Genomic DNA, 20,053 nt, shown 5'->3' on the forward strand with positions numbered 1-20,053 from the left:
AACCCTAACCCTAACCCTAACCCTAACCCTAACCCTAACCCTAACCCTAACCCTAACCCTAACCCTAACCCTAACCCTAACCCTAACCCTAACCCTAACCCTAACCCTAACCCTAACCCTAACCCTAACCCTAACCCTAACCCTAACCCTAACCCTAACCCTAACCCTAACCCTAACCCTAACCCTAACCCTAACCCTAACCCTAACCCTAACCCTAACCCTAACCCTAACCCTAACCCTAACCCTAACCCTAACCCTAACCCTAACCCTAACCCTAACCCTAACCCTAACCCTAACCCTAACCCTAACCCTAACCCTAACCCTAACCCTAACCCTAACCCTAACCCTAACCCTAACCCTAACCCTAACCCTAACCCTAACCCTAACCCTAACCCTAACCCTAACCCTAACCCTAACCCTAACCCTAACCCTAACCCTAACCCTAACCCTAACCCTAACCCTAACCCTAACCCTAACCCTAACCCTAACCCTAACCCTAACCCTAACCCTAACCCTAACCCTAACCCTAACCCTAACCCTAACCCTAACCCTAACCCTAACCCTAACCCTAACCCTAACCCTAACCCTAACCCTAACCCTAACCCTAACCCTAACCCTAACCCTAACCCTAACCCTAACCCTAACCCTAACCCTAACCCTAACCCTAACCCTAACCCTAACCCTAACCCTAACCCTAACCCTAACCCTAACCCTAACCCTAACCCTAACCCTAACCCTAACCCTAACCCTAACCCTAACCCTAACCCTAACCCTAACCCTAACCCTAACCCTAACCCTAACCCTAACCCTAACCCTAACCCTAACCCTAACCCTAACCCTAACCCTAACCCTAACCCTAACCCTAACCCTAACCCTAACCCTAACCCTAACCCTAACCCTAACCCTAACCCTAACCCTAACCCTAACCCTAACCCTAACCCTAACCCTAACCCTAACCCTAACCCTAACCCTAACCCTAACCCTAACCCTAACCCTAACCCTAACCCTAACCCTAACCCTAACCCTAACCCTAACCCTAACCCTAACCCTAACCCTAACCCTAACCCTAACCCTAACCCTAACCCTAACCCTAACCCTAACCCTAACCCTAACCCTAACCCTAACCCTAACCCTAACCCTAACCCTAACCCTAACCCTAACCCTAACCCTAACCCTAACCCTAACCCTAACCCTAACCCTAACCCTAACCCTAACCCTAACCCTAACCCTAACCCTAACCCTAACCCTAACCCTAACCCTAACCCTAACCCTAACCCTAACCCTAACCCTAACCCTAACCCTAACCCTAACCCTAACCCTAACCCTAACCCTAACCCTAACCCTAACCCTAACCCTAACCCTAACCCTAACCCTAACCCTAACCCTAACCCTAACCCTAACCCTAACCCTAACCCTAACCCTAACCCTAACCCTAACCCTAACCCTAACCCTAACCCTAACCCTAACCCTAACCCTAACCCTAACCCTAACCCTAACCCTAACCCTAACCCTAACCCTAACCCTAACCCTAACCCTAACCCTAACCCTAACCCTAACCCTAACCCTAACCCTAACCCTAACCCTAACCCTAACCCTAACCCTAACCCTAACCCTAACCCTAACCCTAACCCTAACCCTAACCCTAACCCTAACCCTAACCCTAACCCTAACCCTAACCCTAACCCTAACCCTAACCCTAACCCTAACCCTAACCCTAACCCTAACCCTAACCCTAACCCTAACCCTAACCCTAACCCTAACCCTAACCCTAACCCTAACCCTAACCCTAACCCTAACCCTAACCCTAACCCTAACCCTAACCCTAACCCTAACCCTAACCCTAACCCTAACCCTAACCCTAACCCTAACCCTAACCCTAACCCTAACCCTAACCCTAACCCTAACCCTAACCCTAACCCTAACCCTAACCCTAACCCTAACCCTAACCCTAACCCTAACCCTAACCCTAACCCTAACCCTAACCCTAACCCTAACCCTAACCCTAACCCTAACCCTAACCCTAACCCTAACCCTAACCCTAACCCTAACCCTAACCCTAACCCTAACCCTAACCCTAACCCTAACCCTAACCCTAACCCTAACCCTAACCCTAACCCTAACCCTAACCCTAACCCTAACCCTAACCCTAACCCTAACCCTAACCCTAACCCTAACCCTAACCCTAACCCTAACCCTAACCCTAACCCTAACCCTAACCCTAACCCTAACCCTAACCCTAACCCTAACCCTAACCCTAACCCTAACCCTAACCCTAACCCTAACCCTAACCCTAACCCTAACCCTAACCCTAACCCTAACCCTAACCCTAACCCTAACCCTAACCCTAACCCTAACCCTAACCCTAACCCTAACCCTAACCCTAACCCTAACCCTAACCCTAACCCTAACCCTAACCCTAACCCTAACCCTAACCCTAACCCTAACCCTAACCCTAACCCTAACCCTAACCCTAACCCTAACCCTAACCCTAACCCTAACCCTAACCCTAACCCTAACCCTAACCCTAACCCTAACCCTAACCCTAACCCTAACCCTAACCCTAACCCTAACCCTAACCCTAACCCTAACCCTAACCCTAACCCTAACCCTAACCCTAACCCTAACCCTAACCCTAACCCTAACCCTAACCCTAACCCTAACCCTAACCCTAACCCTAACCCTAACCCTAACCCTAACCCTAACCCTAACCCTAACCCTAACCCTAACCCTAACCCTAACCCTAACCCTAACCCTAACCCTAACCCTAACCCTAACCCTAACCCTAACCCTAACCCTAACCCTAACCCTAACCCTAACCCTAACCCTAACCCTAACCCTAACCCTAACCCTAACCCTAACCCTAACCCTAACCCTAACCCTAACCCTAACCCTAACCCTAACCCTAACCCTAACCCTAACCCTAACCCTAACCCTAACCCTAACCCTAACCCTAACCCTAACCCTAACCCTAACCCTAACCCTAACCCTAACCCTAACCCTAACCCTAACCCTAACCCTAACCCTAACCCTAACCCTAACCCTAACCCTAACCCTAACCCTAACCCTAACCCTAACCCTAACCCTAACCCTAACCCTAACCCTAACCCTAACCCTAACCCTAACCCTAACCCTAACCCTAACCCTAACCCTAACCCTAACCCTAACCCTAACCCTAACCCTAACCCTAACCCTAACCCTAACCCTAACCCTAACCCTAACCCTAACCCTAACCCTAACCCTAACCCTAACCCTAACCCTAACCCTAACCCTAACCCTAACCCTAACCCTAACCCTAACCCTAACCCTAACCCTAACCCTAACCCTAACCCTAACCCTAACCCTAACCCTAACCCTAACCCTAACCCTAACCCTAACCCTAACCCTAACCCTAACCCTAACCCTAACCCTAACCCTAACCCTAACCCTAACCCTAACCCTAACCCTAACCCTAACCCTAACCCTAACCCTAACCCTAACCCTAACCCTAACCCTAACCCTAACCCTAACCCTAACCCTAACCCTAACCCTAACCCTAACCCTAACCCTAACCCTAACCCTAACCCTAACCCTAACCCTAACCCTAACCCTAACCCTAACCCTAACCCTAACCCTAACCCTAACCCTAACCCTAACCCTAACCCTAACCCTAACCCTAACCCTAACCCTAACCCTAACCCTAACCCTAACCCTAACCCTAACCCTAACCCTAACCCTAACCCTAACCCTAACCCTAACCCTAACCCTAACCCTAACCCTAACCCTAACCCTAACCCTAACCCTAACCCTAACCCTAACCCTAACCCTAACCCTAACCCTAACCCTAACCCTAACCCTAACCCTAACCCTAACCCTAACCCTAACCCTAACCCTAACCCTAACCCTAACCCTAACCCTAACCCTAACCCTAACCCTAACCCTAACCCTAACCCTAACCCTAACCCTAACCCTAACCCTAACCCTAACCCTAACCCTAACCCTAACCCTAACCCTAACCCTAACCCTAACCCTAACCCTAACCCTAACCCTAACCCTAACCCTAACCCTAACCCTAACCCTAACCCTAACCCTAACCCTAACCCTAACCCTAACCCTAACCCTAACCCTAACCCTAACCCTAACCCTAACCCTAACCCTAACCCTAACCCTAACCCTAACCCTAACCCTAACCCTAACCCTAACCCTAACCCTAACCCTAACCCTAACCCTAACCCTAACCCTAACCCTAACCCTAACCCTAACCCTAACCCTAACCCTAACCCTAACCCTAACCCTAACCCTAACCCTAACCCTAACCCTAACCCTAACCCTAACCCTAACCCTAACCCTAACCCTAACCCTAACCCTAACCCTAACCCTAACCCTAACCCTAACCCTAACCCTAACCCTAACCCTAACCCTAACCCTAACCCTAACCCTAACCCTAACCCTAACCCTAACCCTAACCCTAACCCTAACCCTAACCCTAACCCTAACCCTAACCCTAACCCTAACCCTAACCCTAACCCTAACCCTAACCCTAACCCTAACCCTAACCCTAACCCTAACCCTAACCCTAACCCTAACCCTAACCCTAACCCTAACCCTAACCCTAACCCTAACCCTAACCCTAACCCTAACCCTAACCCTAACCCTAACCCTAACCCTAACCCTAACCCTAACCCTAACCCTAACCCTAACCCTAACCCTAACCCTAACCCTAACCCTAACCCTAACCCTAACCCTAACCCTAACCCTAACCCTAACCCTAACCCTAACCCTAACCCTAACCCTAACCCTAACCCTAACCCTAACCCTAACCCTAACCCTAACCCTAACCCTAACCCTAACCCTAACCCTAACCCTAACCCTAACCCTAACCCTAACCCTAACCCTAACCCTAACCCTAACCCTAACCCTAACCCTAACCCTAACCCTAACCCTAACCCTAACCCTAACCCTAACCCTAACCCTAACCCTAACCCTAACCCTAACCCTAACCCTAACCCTAACCCTAACCCTAACCCTAACCCTAACCCTAACCCTAACCCTAACCCTAACCCTAACCCTAACCCTAACCCTAACCCTAACCCTAACCCTAACCCTAACCCTAACCCTAACCCTAACCCTAACCCTAACCCTAACCCTAACCCTAACCCTAACCCTAACCCTAACCCTAACCCTAACCCTAACCCTAACCCTAACCCTAACCCTAACCCTAACCCTAACCCTAACCCTAACCCTAACCCTAACCCTAACCCTAACCCTAACCCTAACCCTAACCCTAACCCTAACCCTAACCCTAACCCTAACCCTAACCCTAACCCTAACCCTAACCCTAACCCTAACCCTAACCCTAACCCTAACCCTAACCCTAACCCTAACCCTAACCCTAACCCTAACCCTAACCCTAACCCTAACCCTAACCCTAACCCTAACCCTAACCCTAACCCTAACCCTAACCCTAACCCTAACCCTAACCCTAACCCTAACCCTAACCCTAACCCTAACCCTAACCCTAACCCTAACCCTAACCCTAACCCTAACCCTAACCCTAACCCTAACCCTAACCCTAACCCTAACCCTAACCCTAACCCTAACCCTAACCCTAACCCTAACCCTAACCCTAACCCTAACCCTAACCCTAACCCTAACCCTAACCCTAACCCTAACCCTAACCCTAACCCTAACCCTAACCCTAACCCTAACCCTAACCCTAACCCTAACCCTAACCCTAACCCTAACCCTAACCCTAACCCTAACCCTAACCCTAACCCTAACCCTAACCCTAACCCTAACCCTAACCCTAACCCTAACCCTAACCCTAACCCTAACCCTAACCCTAACCCTAACCCTAACCCTAACCCTAACCCTAACCCTAACCCTAACCCTAACCCTAACCCTAACCCTAACCCTAACCCTAACCCTAACCCTAACCCTAACCCTAACCCTAACCCTAACCCTAACCCTAACCCTAACCCTAACCCTAACCCTAACCCTAACCCTAACCCTAACCCTAACCCTAACCCTAACCCTAACCCTAACCCTAACCCTAACCCTAACCCTAACCCTAACCCTAACCCTAACCCTAACCCTAACCCTAACCCTAACCCTAACCCTAACCCTAACCCTAACCCTAACCCTAACCCTAACCCTAACCCTAACCCTAACCCTAACCCTAACCCTAACCCTAACCCTAACCCTAACCCTAACCCTAACCCTAACCCTAACCCTAACCCTAACCCTAACCCTAACCCTAACCCTAACCCTAACCCTAACCCTAACCCTAACCCTAACCCTAACCCTAACCCTAATTTTTCAGCCCCCCACTCCCACCCCCTCCACCACAACTTCGGAGACACAATTTCTATTATTACTTTTCGTTAGGGTTTTTCCTCCACTCCATCCCTCTCACATACTTATTAGGGTTAGGGTTACATTTTATCACATAGGGACCAGAGGACCGGGACAATTGCAATTGCCCAGTACAATTATTTTTAAAACGACGCTTTTTAACCCTCATTTCTTTGACACTCATTTAAATATCTGGCTTGTGATTGGTTGTCTTTCTACTTTCATTATCTTTGGAAATACATCAATAAAATAAATTTCCCTGACAGATACTTAAGAAGAAAGATACATCAGTGATGGAGGTTCCTGATGGTGTGGTCTTCCCGCTGCAAACTCAAGCAGATGTTGAGGCGCTTGAGGAGCAACTGGGGGACCGCAGTCTAATCTCTGCTGGTTATTTTTTTGGTTTTCCAAATTGATTTGCATTAGCCTACAAAATAAAAATATGTATTACATTACAGTAAATTACACAAAGGCTACAACTTCAAATGTTTAGTTTACTTTATGGCTGAATTTTTAAATCTTTGAAGCTTATTGTCTTGGCAGTTCATGTAAGCCTTTTTTTCCCTCCTTTTTACTCTCATCCCTAGGTTGCCATGGTGGCAGATATAGGGGGCACAAATGTAGATGATGCAACTAGGCGAATAATGAAATACATTCTGTCAAACGAGCTGGCATTGGACTATAACATGTTTGGCCGGAAAAATAAGTTTAAATGGCCACATTCTGTGACCCACTCTTTCCCTTTGCAGCATGCGAAGCACGTAGACTCGAAGTTCTGTGGTATTTCAAGGGGTCTGTAAGAGGTGGTTTCTTTCTTGCAAACACCACAGGCCAGAGAATTCTTCTTCTTAGCTCTTCTTGTACAGGACACACAACACAGGTGTCCGCATTCAAGGTACGCATTTGCGTCTTCGAGACAGTAGGGGCATGTGTAAGGTTCCACATGCGTTGTCTCAGCATTCGAGCCGTCCGGGAGCACCGCGCCTTTAGGATAAGAAACATGAGAATTCATTTGTGGACTTTTAGTGTACATCTCTGGCAATAAGAGTTACTGTTACACCAAATGGATATAGATTGTTGTGTTCTTACCCGTAATGATCACGTTGTTGTCTGGTTCCAGTTCCAACACATATCTATCCCCAGACCACTCCTCTGGATTTGAATACTGGACAGACGGTACGAACCGACCTTCGGACTTGATGACATCTCCCAGTTTGGCCATTCGATCGTAGTAGTACAGGGCAACTGATATGCAGTCGGGCTGAGTCTCATTCGAGCAGGTTCCGTCAACACTGGCTGATGGCAGTTGTAGGGTCTGTGTTTCAGCGCGTCTCGCTTTGCTTGTATTCGGATGCATTTCATGTTGTGGTAGAAATTGGACACCTCAGGTTCCTGGCCCAAGGCATCATTCTCCGCGATCCTGTTCACATTAACTGTGGTCATGTTGAGGTCACACAGTGCTGTACAAGGAGCCGTGGCAGACAGGGAGGTTCTGGAATCCCAGACATTGGAGCATGTCAGGCCATACTTCTTGAACAGCTCGTATATTCGCTGGGGCTCGGTGCATCGCACATGTATCATCCTTGTTGCGGTCCCGGGCACTAACAGCGTAACACTGTGAGGTTCCTGCAGGGTAGAAAATACAGAAGTAATATAAACACGCTTGGTATATACAGCATGTCTTACAAACTTACATCTCATACAAACTTACATGTTTGCTGTGCAGCTTAAGTATGGTCATCAGTTCCCTCCTGAGTATCCACGCGCGCCCTTTTACTAATTCCACCGTGTTACACACATGGTAATAAAAGCTGTCCCCTGGTCTCATGGTGGTGTGCGTGACACTGGCCGTTCCCAGTGCTGCTGGGGCAAGAGCAGGTCCACTCCTCTGAACTGTTGGAACGGCCGACCGCGGATATCTCTGCTAAATATTACTTTGTCACAGGTTGGACTTTCGCAATGTGGCTGGACCAAGAGCAGGTCCACTCCTCTGAACTGTTGGAACGGCCGACCGCGGATATCTCTGCTAAATATTACTTTGTCACACGTTGGACTTTCGCAATGTGGCTGGACCAAGAGCAGGTCCACTTCTCTGAATAATTCTATCTCTGTGTGAAACTTTTGCTACGGTTCAGCTGTGGGTAATCTAGAAGGGTTTTCATCAGTGAACTACAATACACTTTTGTCTCTTAGGAACTATCCCACAAGCAAAATAAATTACCTCTGCCTTTGTACGCTGAGAAGTAAGTACGTATACCATTGTAGTGGCTCTTACAGCGTACATGATGTTAATCTCGGTCACATGGACCTAAACAAGCTTTACATAACTTGTGCTCTCTGACATGTCAGGTTTTGAAGCCTACAAGACACGAAAGACTGAGGTGGATTGAGAAGCAGAGGACCGGTCATGACTGGAATCATTTCCACGGTGCCTAATACCGCCACAACCTGGGACCCGATCACACAAATCGCTGATGATGGGCTGTTCCTATGGGACATGGCACTGATTATAATATTAGCCGGTCTCGCATTTATTTCCAGCTTGTACTACATCTATGTGCTAAGTGTGATAACGAGAGGCTACACCACACTGCCTCTGATAATGGTATGATTGAATTTGCTATTTAACATCCACACGGTTTGCGTGACTCATAGTTTTCTTTATTGGCCATACTCAGGAAGTGCAATGACGAAGCTCGCACCCGCTTCTCTGGTGTTTGAGCGAACGAACCTTTCCAGGTTCCGGATTACAGGAGGGGCACACAACTTCTGTCCACCGAACTGATGGGTTCTGTTGAGAGACTGAGTGTGAGTACCCAAACAAAACTGTGACATCCATTGCTTTTTATACATACAAACATCAACTACGGTTACCCGTGTCCACACCGCCGGTCACGGAAGAGTCTGTAGCCTGGATGAAATGGTCATTCACGTGATACAGCGTTTCGTCCAAGGCACATGTTGTGGGAGCGTACACAGGTTCGTACAGAGGAGAATAGACACGTGAGCATGGTTTGTGAATAGGGGGCCTTGACCATGTGCTATAAATCCTGTGGGTGATCAGGCCCAGCCCAAAAACAGCCATCACTGGAACCGCTATCAAGGTGACCGTGAACCAATCATTCTCGTTGGCAATCCACCAATAATTACTATAGTGCACCATTGCTAAGAGTTTAGAGTCTGCTCCGTTCGTGAAATGTACTGACTGTCTAGTCTACTTGAAACCAGAAATCATGTCCTAGAGAAAGGTTATTTTCTTAGGGAATGGGGTTTTGTATCACAGAGACTGACTCTGTTTCCTCTTTACATCCACTATGAGAATGAACACTCGCCACACACTGTTAGTACACAGGGATTTCATCCGTTTTTTTTATTGTTCAGATCACACACGGTTCACATTTATTATAATTACAGTAAAAGCAAATGCAGCTCAATGCCATTGCCCTTCGCTGTCGTAGTTCAATCCCGGATCAGTAGACACCCAGAACCGCTGTAGGGTTACCAACTCTTAATGTCAACAAAATCAGTTCCTCCACAAGGTCCATTCTTTCGATTTGCGTGAAGATCAGACTCGTAACAAACATTGTGTGATGAAGGTACTTAGACACAATGTTACGGGATAGGTCCCATGCGTTTACCTCCTCAATCTGTCCGTAGGGAATATAACCATAACCCCTCACGATCTCCCATGACAGCAACAGTTTTACACGTTTCAACTCAGCTCTACTCAGGTTCCACATTGCCTGGTCAAAGCCCAGTGTCATCTGGTGATTCCAGTGCATATCACGACTCGCAAGCTCCTCGAGACAGTGCGTTTCGAGATCGGTCACTTTGAATTCAGGGTGGTGCTTTTCGAGTATAACCATCAAGATAGACCACACGACATACTCGGACAGATAGCGGCACATTTCACCGATCAAAGTCTCAGGGTGTTCCAGACACGTGTCCGATCCTCGCTTCTTAAGCATCCGGGTAATTGTCTCTATTACTCGGCCATCGAGTGGCAGATTCGTATGATCTTTTATAGCGGCCACCAGCTTAACAAAGATCGTATTGTTTCAGCTTCGAAAGGTTTCTAGCCATACCACACAAACAGATGAGGGCTGAGTTCGGAGGACCTTTCGCTGGGCAACCTCAGGACCTGTGTGATACTCTACATAAGGTGTTGGTGAAGAAACGTTGGTTAGATAAGCGAGAGTGGATACCACCTACTCCACGGAAAAAAAGAACCTCAAACCTCGACCGTTTAACGCGGACCATCAAGAGACTCTCGGTGTGTGATCACGTGAGCTCAAAGAAAATACTCTTCCCCCATTCAGCTGGTGACACAGACCCGATTCTCACCGAGTACGAGGATACAGAGGACCAGGATACAGAGGACGAGGATACAGAGGACAGTGTATCCGTAAAGGCTGGGCAGCCCCATGAGATCGCACAATCTGAGCGGGAAGCCGGGATCTTTTAACAGATTAATTCACCTAATGAGGTATAATGGGGAACGTGGGTGTCCTGGTACCAGGATGCTCACAACCAGAGTGGAAAGAGTTACGCTGAGGCTTCCACCCGCGCTCCGGAGCTACTACTTCAGGAAAAGAACTACAGTAACCGAGTACCGCGCCTACGTACCTGTGAATGGTGCCTTGTGATGTAAGAAATAAAAACGCTTTTGTACATCGATATGTGAATGGTCAGTTGTCTTTTATTTTTTGACAAATCTGTTTCCACATGATAATACAGAATTGCAGGTACACCAAATCGCATACAAATCATCAAATGTTTTTAACACATAACCTATTGCATATACAACATATCATAGAATAACATTCCATGACTTAGCATTAGACCTGGTCCTGTGTCCCTGTGAATATGTCAACGTTCATCACTGAGTAACTCAAGCAGCATTCCCGAGTACACACTTGCCCACGTAGTGCTAGATCCGTAGGGAGACACATGCCGAGGTTCGTACATTCTGGGGTGCTCACTTCCCCACGTATGCGTAGCTCCGGGTTGATATCTCTGCCAAGGTTCGTACATTCCGGGGTGCTCACTTCCCCACGTATGTGTAGCTCCGAGTAGACTTCCCTGCCACGGTTCGTGTATTCCAGGGTGGGCACTTTCCCATGTAGGCCTATATTCAGGTGGATACGCGTGCCTAGGTTCGTGTTTGTAGAAGCACCTAACTCCAAAGTAGCATGTTCCCTGACCTTCAGCAAAGTGTCGACATGGTATACGCGCCATACCACCCATGTATTTCTTGATAAGTTTCCGCTTTTCATGTATATCTTCGACCCAGTAATCACTCGGTATGAAAAAGGGTGATCTGGTTCGACACACAGGGCACAATTTAGCGGTTTTGTTATAGCGGGACGCTCTCCACATGCGGATGCACCCGAGACAATAACAGTGGCTGCATTTGGGCAGAATTCCGAATCTACGCTCCTTTGGAATGTCTTTGTCGAATACCACCTCCAAGCACACATTACACTCCTTCTCTCTACTGCGCTGGATTGCAAGCGAGATCTCTTTGTGTGCCTCTATGCGTTCCGTGGGGTACCCAGAGCGCAGTCCCGCTACCTTAATGCTCTCACCCGGACCATGGTGCGGCTGCCCTGGTACAGAAGCAAGGTGGTTCACACTGTACACCATCCCTGGACCTCCGGATGTTGCTGCTGCTGCTGCTGTCATTGTTACCATTGCTCTCTGCAGTGCTTAGCCTGATTGCCCTGCTGAGGCCGACTATTAGTGATCATAAAGCAGCGATCCTGCCCAGGTCACTATTATCCGACCGTCGTTAACCCAGCTCTGCGTACATGGTATGCTGTTACACAGTGTAAAGTCTACAGGGGCATCGTGTGCCAAAAGATATGTAACGTTCCATATGCGATTGATATACACTGATACTGTGTTTACATGTTTTTCCAATACACACCTAATACTCATCCTCACTGTCAACGTTTGAATCTTAACATCCTGTGCTGAACACACTTTTTTTCTTTGCTTTATGGTCCGGACCCTTGAAAGGTTTGTTGCGTGACGGTTCATTTAATTGTTGCTCATTTGGGTCTGTGTATAACTGCTTGTTGTTTCGGTGCAACGGGAGCGGCTGATCATGGAGCTTGGTGTAGTTCATCTCTCGTTGATACTCGCCGATTTGATGAGGTGGCCGCTGTGCTGGATACCGATGATTCTCTAAAGATTTAGGAGACTGTTGATACTGCTGTTGCGTAGGTGGATACCGATGACTCTCTAGAGATTGAGGTGGCTGTTGCTGCGGCTGCTGCTGATGATGATGGTAATTGGGGAAAACACTCATGAAGTTGCCCTCTGGGATAGGTGGGGCCGAAGGGTAGTTCGTACACACTTTACTATCGAGCCAGCTCCCGGGTACATCCACTAAGGGAGCCACGGTTTTCTTGGGTTCCCATGGAGACATGTGGCCATCGCGTTTACCCGTGAAACCCTGCTGATTGTAGGTCATAGGTGCCGCTGAACTCATGCAGTAACGAAACAACAGATATATGTAGTATCTTGAGAGTTTACGGGTCTCCAATGCTATCTGATCGGGAATAGGCCTGTCCTGAGACAGAGTAGTACTGTATTCCATGTTGTGGAGAGACTCTAGATCCGCTCTTGGTATGTACAACGTGTCCGCCCTCTGCCACATATCCCGCAATAGCTGCAGGGTCATCTGAAGCGTGCCCGCTTCTTTGAACCCAGTCTCTTGCAACAATCCCGTAGCAGGGGCACCTGCCACTATCAGGCATTCGAACAGCGATACGGAAGCGTGGTCGGAGAACACGATCCGTCTACGTATCGAGCCGTTCATCTCCTATTTACTACTACCCTACAGGTGCTACAGATAGGCGCGTGGTCCGTAGGATTCGGGTGATAATGGCTCCGGTCAGGGATCTAAACAGATGCAATGTAGAAAGGTTGTTAGCGATGGTAGAGCGTTACAGTCTCTATCACGTTAAGACCTTGTGTTACAACGATGTGCAAGGTGTGCTCGAGTGGCTCGGGGGACCCGGTGGCAATTTCACCTTCACACACACCGAAGATACCGTACAGGTACTTAATAGGTTTATCGGACTGCATAACCTAAATAAAGTAGTAGTGATGGGTATCGACCAGGACCCTGTGGTCGAGGGGAAAGATCATATAGTGGTACACACAAAACGAAAGAGCGTACCGACAATCAGGAACTGTACATCTGACTCGATCATACTGTTCCTGGTGGTGAAATGTAATGCGATAGCCCCGTGCACTCAGGAGCTGTACACGTTGATAAGGGACGCGCATAACATAGTCAAGAACACCCACACTTCCCTATTCCCGAAGTTCGAAACGTGCCCAGTTCAGCAACTCGAGGTCGCCACATCTCAGCAAGCGTATCCGGTGATAGACGGGTTTCTACCCTCGAGCTACAGTACAACTGAACCCAGGATGCCCCTCGTGACCGTAGACAGCTTTGGTCGACGATACGAGCCCCTAGAGTGTACCGTATCCTCGGACACAAATCCGTGGAGCCTCTACGCGGGGATATCCATACCTACCGATCCTACATGTGACATTGATATAGAAAAGCTTGTAACCACCCCCGGGAAAGTCCTGGGTCGAGGAGGATTTGGGGTCGCTGTTCCGATCAACAAGCACCAAGTAGTAAAAACCAACCTGTTTCCAGAAATGGTGAACTGGAGCCTTCCTTTCATAGACAGGGAGTTCAATCGCTATGCGCACATCGCATCCCAGGTAGAAGAGGTGCTGATCGGGTTTTCAATAAAACACCCAAACATCCTGCGCACATTCGGAGGCTTCTGGTGCGAGATCCCCAACTACCAGTTAGGAGGTAGAGCCGTACACGTAATGGAACGAGCCCTTGTCTCGCTGCAGGAGTTCATGTGGCGTATAGACGAAAGAAGGATCGTACCCATGGTTGAACTAGACACCTTGCGAGGGTTGGAATACCTGAGATCCAAGGCCATCCAGCACAGGGACTTCACCTTCAGGAACGTGTTGGTCTGCCACCAGCCTAATAGAAAGCCTGTACCTTTCACTTTCAAGATCAGCGATTTCGGTACCGCTTGCAACTTCACTACGCCAGACCAACCGCGGGGTAACCATACTAACATGGCCCCTGAGGTACTATGGTGTTGGACCTCATCTACCGGGAGTGACATATTCAGCTGGTTCTGCGTGATGTGGGAGTTACACAGCGGCTTCCTGTTGTTCCCGTTCAAGAAGGGCAAGCTAGGTTACTGTAGGAAAACATATGCTGAGAGTCTATCCAATCTGCTTGGTGTTTACAGCCCGGAGAACACGGACTCGTTCGAGCTCGAATACATGAAAGCTATCAACGCCCGAGTCCTTCACGCAAAATACAAAGACAGCAGGCCTACTGTCCATAGGATACAGGCGAATCTTGATAGAATGGGTGCAAACATTGCGGACAAGCAGTTTATCTCATTGGGAGCGCTGTGCATTACACTGTTCCCTCAAGAGAGGTGGTCTCCTTCCAAACTGCTGAGCCTCACTCGGTACCAGTTATTGAGTAAGGATATAAGCGAGGCACGGTCACCCTCGGAACGGATTCCCTCATCCATTCATCTCGGGGAGTATAGACCGACCGATATAATAGTGGGGCACGATTGTGACCCAGTGGAACTCATTAAACTAGTGAATGAAAGAGACCAGAAAGGATTACCGGTTACAGTGTTCCGTTCCGAACCAAAAGTTCACTATGGCATAGACACCCTGAGATTGGCACCTGATTTCATCCAGCCTTACGAGTGGTATGCGCAAAAGGTTGCAATGCTCACAGGTGTATATGAGAGCGAGTATACAAGCATGTGTAACAAACGCAAGGCTAGTGACCTACACAACCCGGCTGAGGTGATACACGCAAAAAAGGCCCCGGGGTTACAAGTAGAAAATCCGGACGACAATGAGACTATCGTGGTCCGAGGTCAACAATGTATGGTTACTCCTGGAGCCGTGGTCTACGATGTGACACAGAGAATCGAACGGGAAGAGGAGCTTCCGTCCCTTATACTCAACGAACCTGATGGCATGGAAAGTACGTTCAGCCACATTTCTGAGACTATAGATGCGTGCCTGTACGATGCGCATGAGTTGGCTTTGGACGAAAACCCGCTCCCTGCGTTGACATGCAGCGATATACGTAGAGGGATAATCGAGGGTCATGGTTCAGACATGTGTTCGTTAAGCGATATTTTGAATATGGTTCAACACACCAGCCATACGCAGCTAGCATCCGGAGTGGGCAGCCTAATCGGAGATGACGCACAAGGGAACGATATCGCTGCAAGTGTCGAATCTGGAGTGGGCAGCTTAATCCACGATGACACACAAGGGAAGGATATCGCTGCTAGTGTCGAATCGAGCACAGAGCCAGACCGGGGACCCGTGGACGAGCCGTGTGGTACGGTGACTGTGCGAGGCAAGAAGATGGATGGGGAGATATCTACAAACATCATCATTCTCAAGAGTCACAACGAGAAGGAGATAGCACGTTTCAAAGAAAACGTGATCCTCCTGTCACAAAGCATGACTCGAATGTACCCTCTCATATTCGCTGGTCCCCGGCACAGATTGTGTAAGTGCTCTAAGCGCAATGATACGCTCATGTTCCAGTACGTGCAGTTGTTCGAAGAATGCAAGCAAGTGTCACGCTGGAACATTTCAGATTCGCCAAATTCTGTTTACGTGTTCCTGATGCAAATCTTTCTGACACTTAAGGCCGTGTTAGACATAAAGCTGTTACCCGTGTACATGACAGAATGGCAGGATCTCCTGATCGGTAAAGGAGCTGTGATGATCGACATTGTGCCTTATCTCAGCAGGAACTTCAACAAACCACAACCCTCCATGTTCGGGGAACAATGTAGGAGCTTGGTCAGTCTGTGTACCACTATGGTGGAAAAGCACTTACCTACACGAAGGGACGTCGTCGGCGCCAGCCGCGCAAAAGGCCTGAAAAAATACTAGCCTCCCGTACTTGGTGTACCCCCCCTTTTTTTCGCCCTAAAAATAGGCCGCCCCCCTGGTAAAATCCGTACGGTCTTCCAGTCCGCCAAAGTCGAAACGGCGCGTCTCTGGGGCCCCCGGGGCCCGAGATATGATTTTTTTCCCGAAAAGTGCCAAAAACCGCGCTACCGGACAATTCCACCAGGTGGCATGCGACCGTACTAGCCTAATGCCGGGATTGCGTGGCAAATGTACGCCGGCCTGAGCCGCGCAATGCATTGCCGGCGCCAATGTAATACATTGCAAATGTACGCCCGATGGGATTCCCCATGATACGCGTCAGTACATGCTCCAAGGGTCCAAATTTGTAAAATACTGGCCAAATGTACACGCGATACTTCTCAATTGTACGCCCAATGGGAATCCCCATAATACACATCAGTGCATACTCCCACCGGTCGAAATTTGTAATTTACTTGCCAAATGTACACGCGATACTTTCCAATTGTACGCCCAATGGGATTCCCCATACTACATATTAGGACATACTCGCCCGGTCCAATTTTGTAATTTACTGGGCAAATGTACATGTAATACTTCCCAATTGTACGCACAATGGGATTATCAATAGAACACATGGGAACATGCTCCCCCGGTCCAAATTTGTAAAATACTGGCCAAATGTACACGCGATACTTCCCAATTGTACGCCCAATGGGATTTTCAATAGAACACATGGGAACATACTCCCCCAGTCCATATTTTGAACAATACTGGGCAAATGTACATGCTGTACTTCCCAATTGTACGCCCAATGGGATTACCCATACACTTAGGTCCAAACTCCCCCAAGTGCAAATTTGGAGGTTTACACTACAATCACTGCTACACAGGATGTTTCTCAGTACAGGGGTACATCCAGAAACAGTGAAATAGATAACCAGATACATGGTATGACAACTGTCCATATGCAGTGTATTACATTGCCGGTGGCAGTGTAATACATTGCAAATGTACACATACTCCCCCAGTCCAAATTTTGAACAATACTTGGCAAATGTACATAATATACTTGCCAAATGTACGCCTAATGGAATTACCCATAATACACTTCACTCCATACTCCCCCAGTCCAAATTTTGAAATTTACTGGGCAAATGTACATATCCAGTGTATTACATTGCCGGTGGCTGTGTAATACATTGCAAATGTACACAAAATTGGATTATCAATAGAACACATGGGAACATACTCCCCCAGTCCAAATTTTGAACAATACATGGCAAATGTACGAGCTATACTTGCCAAAAGACCACCCAATGGAATTACCCATAATACACTTCACTCCATACTTCCCCCAGTCCAAATTTTCAAATTTACTGGGCAAATGTACATTTTCAGTGTATTACATTGCCGGTGGCAGTGTAATACATTGCAAATGTACACAAAATTGGATTATCAATAGAACACATGGGAACATACTCCCCCAGTCCAAATTTTGAACAATACTTGGCAAATGTACATAATATACTTGCCAAATGTACGCCTAATATAATTACCCATAATACACTTCACTCCATACTCCCCCAGTCCAAATTTTGAAATTTACTGGGCAAATGTACATTTTCAGTGTATTACATTGCCGGTGGCAGTGTAATACATTGCAAATGTACACAAAATTGGATTATCAATAGAACACATAGGAACATACTCCCCCAGTCCAAATTTTGAACAATACATGGCAAATGTACATAATATACTTGCCAAATGTACGCCCAATGGAATTACCCATAATACACTTCACTCCATACTCCCCCAGTCCAAATTTTGATATTTACTGGGCAAATGTACATATCCAGTGTATTACATTGCCGGTGGCTGTGTAATACATTGCAAATGTACACCCAATGGAATTACCCATACACTTCGGTCTAAACTCCCCCAATTGCAGATTTGGATGTTTACACTATAATCACTGCTACACAGGATGTTTCTCATTACATGGGAACATCCAGAAACATTGAAATAGATAACCGGTTACATGGTATGACTACTGTCCATATGCAGTGTAGTACATTGCAAATGTACACCCAATGGAATTACACATAATGCACTTCACTTCATAATCCCCTTGTCAAAATGTTGATATTTACTGGGCAAATGTACATGCTATACTTCTCAATTGTAAGCCCAATGGAATTATCCATAATACACTTCACTCCATACTCCCCCATTCCAAATTTTTCATTTACTGGGCAAATGTACATGATTTACTTCCAATTTGTACACCCATTCCCCAGGCTACAGGAGTCTTGGAGATTGCCCTTCCTCTGGTCCCCCTCTCGCAGCCTCTGGTCCACCTCTGTCCCTCTGGTCCCCCTCTCTCCCAGCCTCTGTTCCCCTTCCTGGGCAGCATTCTGGGCTCAAACAGCCTGGGCCTGCCCACCTCCATAACCTGGTGCTCCCTGAGGGCCAGAGTACCCTCTCTTAAGCACCCTCCACTGACTAAACCAAGATAGCCACGGCCCCAGGAAAAATGGACACCAGGTAACACAAATCCACTTTTGGGCACTTGGGAACCCTCTGGACTTAGTCTGATTTCCGAAAAGTTTTTGGTCACCAGTGAACCCTCTGGACTTGGTCTTATTTTAGAATTTTTTTTGGGCACCTGGTAACCCACACTCTGGACTTATTACTGGATTATTACTGGGCAAATGTACATGCAATACTTCCCAATTGTATGCCCAAAGGAAATACCCATAATACACTTCACTCCATACTCCCCCTGTCCAAATTTTGAAATGTACTGGGCAAATGTACTTAGAATACTTCCCAATTGTGCACCTAATGGGATTACCCCATAGAACACATTTGTACATACTTCCCCTGTCCATTTCTTGACATTAACAGGACAAATTTACATAGAAAAAAACTCAGGTAGGCCAACTCCTGTACATTTGCAATGTAAATGAATGGGTAGGAAATACTGCCCAATTGTACATTTGAAGGAAACATCTTAAAGGCATGGGAGTTGGATTTTCCAAGTGTACATCAAGAAACAAACGTGTTGCACATTATTATTAAGCATTTTAAGGCTTTTCTTCAATGTACAATTGGGCAGTATTTCCTACCCATTCATTTACATTGCAAATGTACAGGACATGTCCTTACCTACTCGTGTACATTTGCAATGTAAATGAATGGGTAGGAAATACTGCCCAATTGTACATTTGAAGGAAACATCTTAAAGGCATGGGAGTTGGATTTTCCAAGTGTACATCAAGAAACAAATGTGTTGCACATTATTATTAAGCATTTTAAGCCTTTTCTTCAATGTACAATTGGGCAGTATTTCCTACCCATTCATTTACATTGCAAATGTACAGGACATGTCCTTACTGACTCGTGTACATTTGCAATGTAAATGAATGGGTAGGAAATACTGCCCAATTGTACATTTGAAGGAGACATCTTAAAGACATGGGAGTTGGATTTTCCAAGTGTACAACAAAAAACAAATGTATTGCACATTATTATTAAGCATTTTTAGGCTTTTCTTCAATGTACAATTGGGCAGTATTTCCTACCCATTCATTTACATTGCAAATGTACAGGACATGTCCTTACCTACTCGTGTACATTTGCAATGTAAATGAATGGGTAGGAAATACTGCCCAATTGTACATTTGAAGGAGACATCTTAAAGACATGGGAGTTGGATTTTCCAAGTGTACAACAA

The 20,053-nt window shown here is 47.2% G+C and overlaps 1 protein-coding gene across 1 annotated transcript; it reads right to left on the minus strand.

Annotated features, from left to right (window-relative positions):
* Positions 1–6,664: 6,664 nt before the first annotated feature.
* On the minus strand, positions 6,665–8,167 carry LOC114838113. The gene is made up of 2 exons (XM_034291327.1): positions 8,042–8,167; positions 6,665–7,956 (listed from the first exon to the last, which is right to left on the minus strand). The coding sequence occupies exons 1-2, from the start codon at positions 8,156–8,158 to the stop codon at positions 7,429–7,431; spliced, it is 645 nt and encodes a 214-aa protein (XP_034147218.1). The 5' UTR covers positions 8,159–8,167; the 3' UTR covers positions 6,665–7,428.
* Between the last annotated feature and the right edge of the window lie 11,886 nt (positions 8,168–20,053).

The sequence above is a fragment of the Esox lucius genome, unplaced genomic scaffold (assembly GCF_011004845.1).
Source record: "Esox lucius isolate fEsoLuc1 unplaced genomic scaffold, fEsoLuc1.pri scaffold_73_arrow_ctg1, whole genome shotgun sequence".
Taxonomy (NCBI): domain Eukaryota; kingdom Metazoa; phylum Chordata; class Actinopteri; order Esociformes; family Esocidae; genus Esox; species Esox lucius.

What these genes read in the sequence shown, in the direction of transcription:
- LOC114838113 (XM_034291327.1), bottom strand. Translation starts at nt 8,158, where the DNA reads ATGAGACCAGGGGACAGCTTTTATTACCATGTGTGTAACACGGTGGAA. An exon ending in TTAAGCTGCACAGCAAACAT is followed by an intron (nt 7,957 to 8,041) that starts GTAAGTTTGTAT and finishes TCTACCCTGCAG; the next exon opens with GAACCTCACAGTGTTACGCT.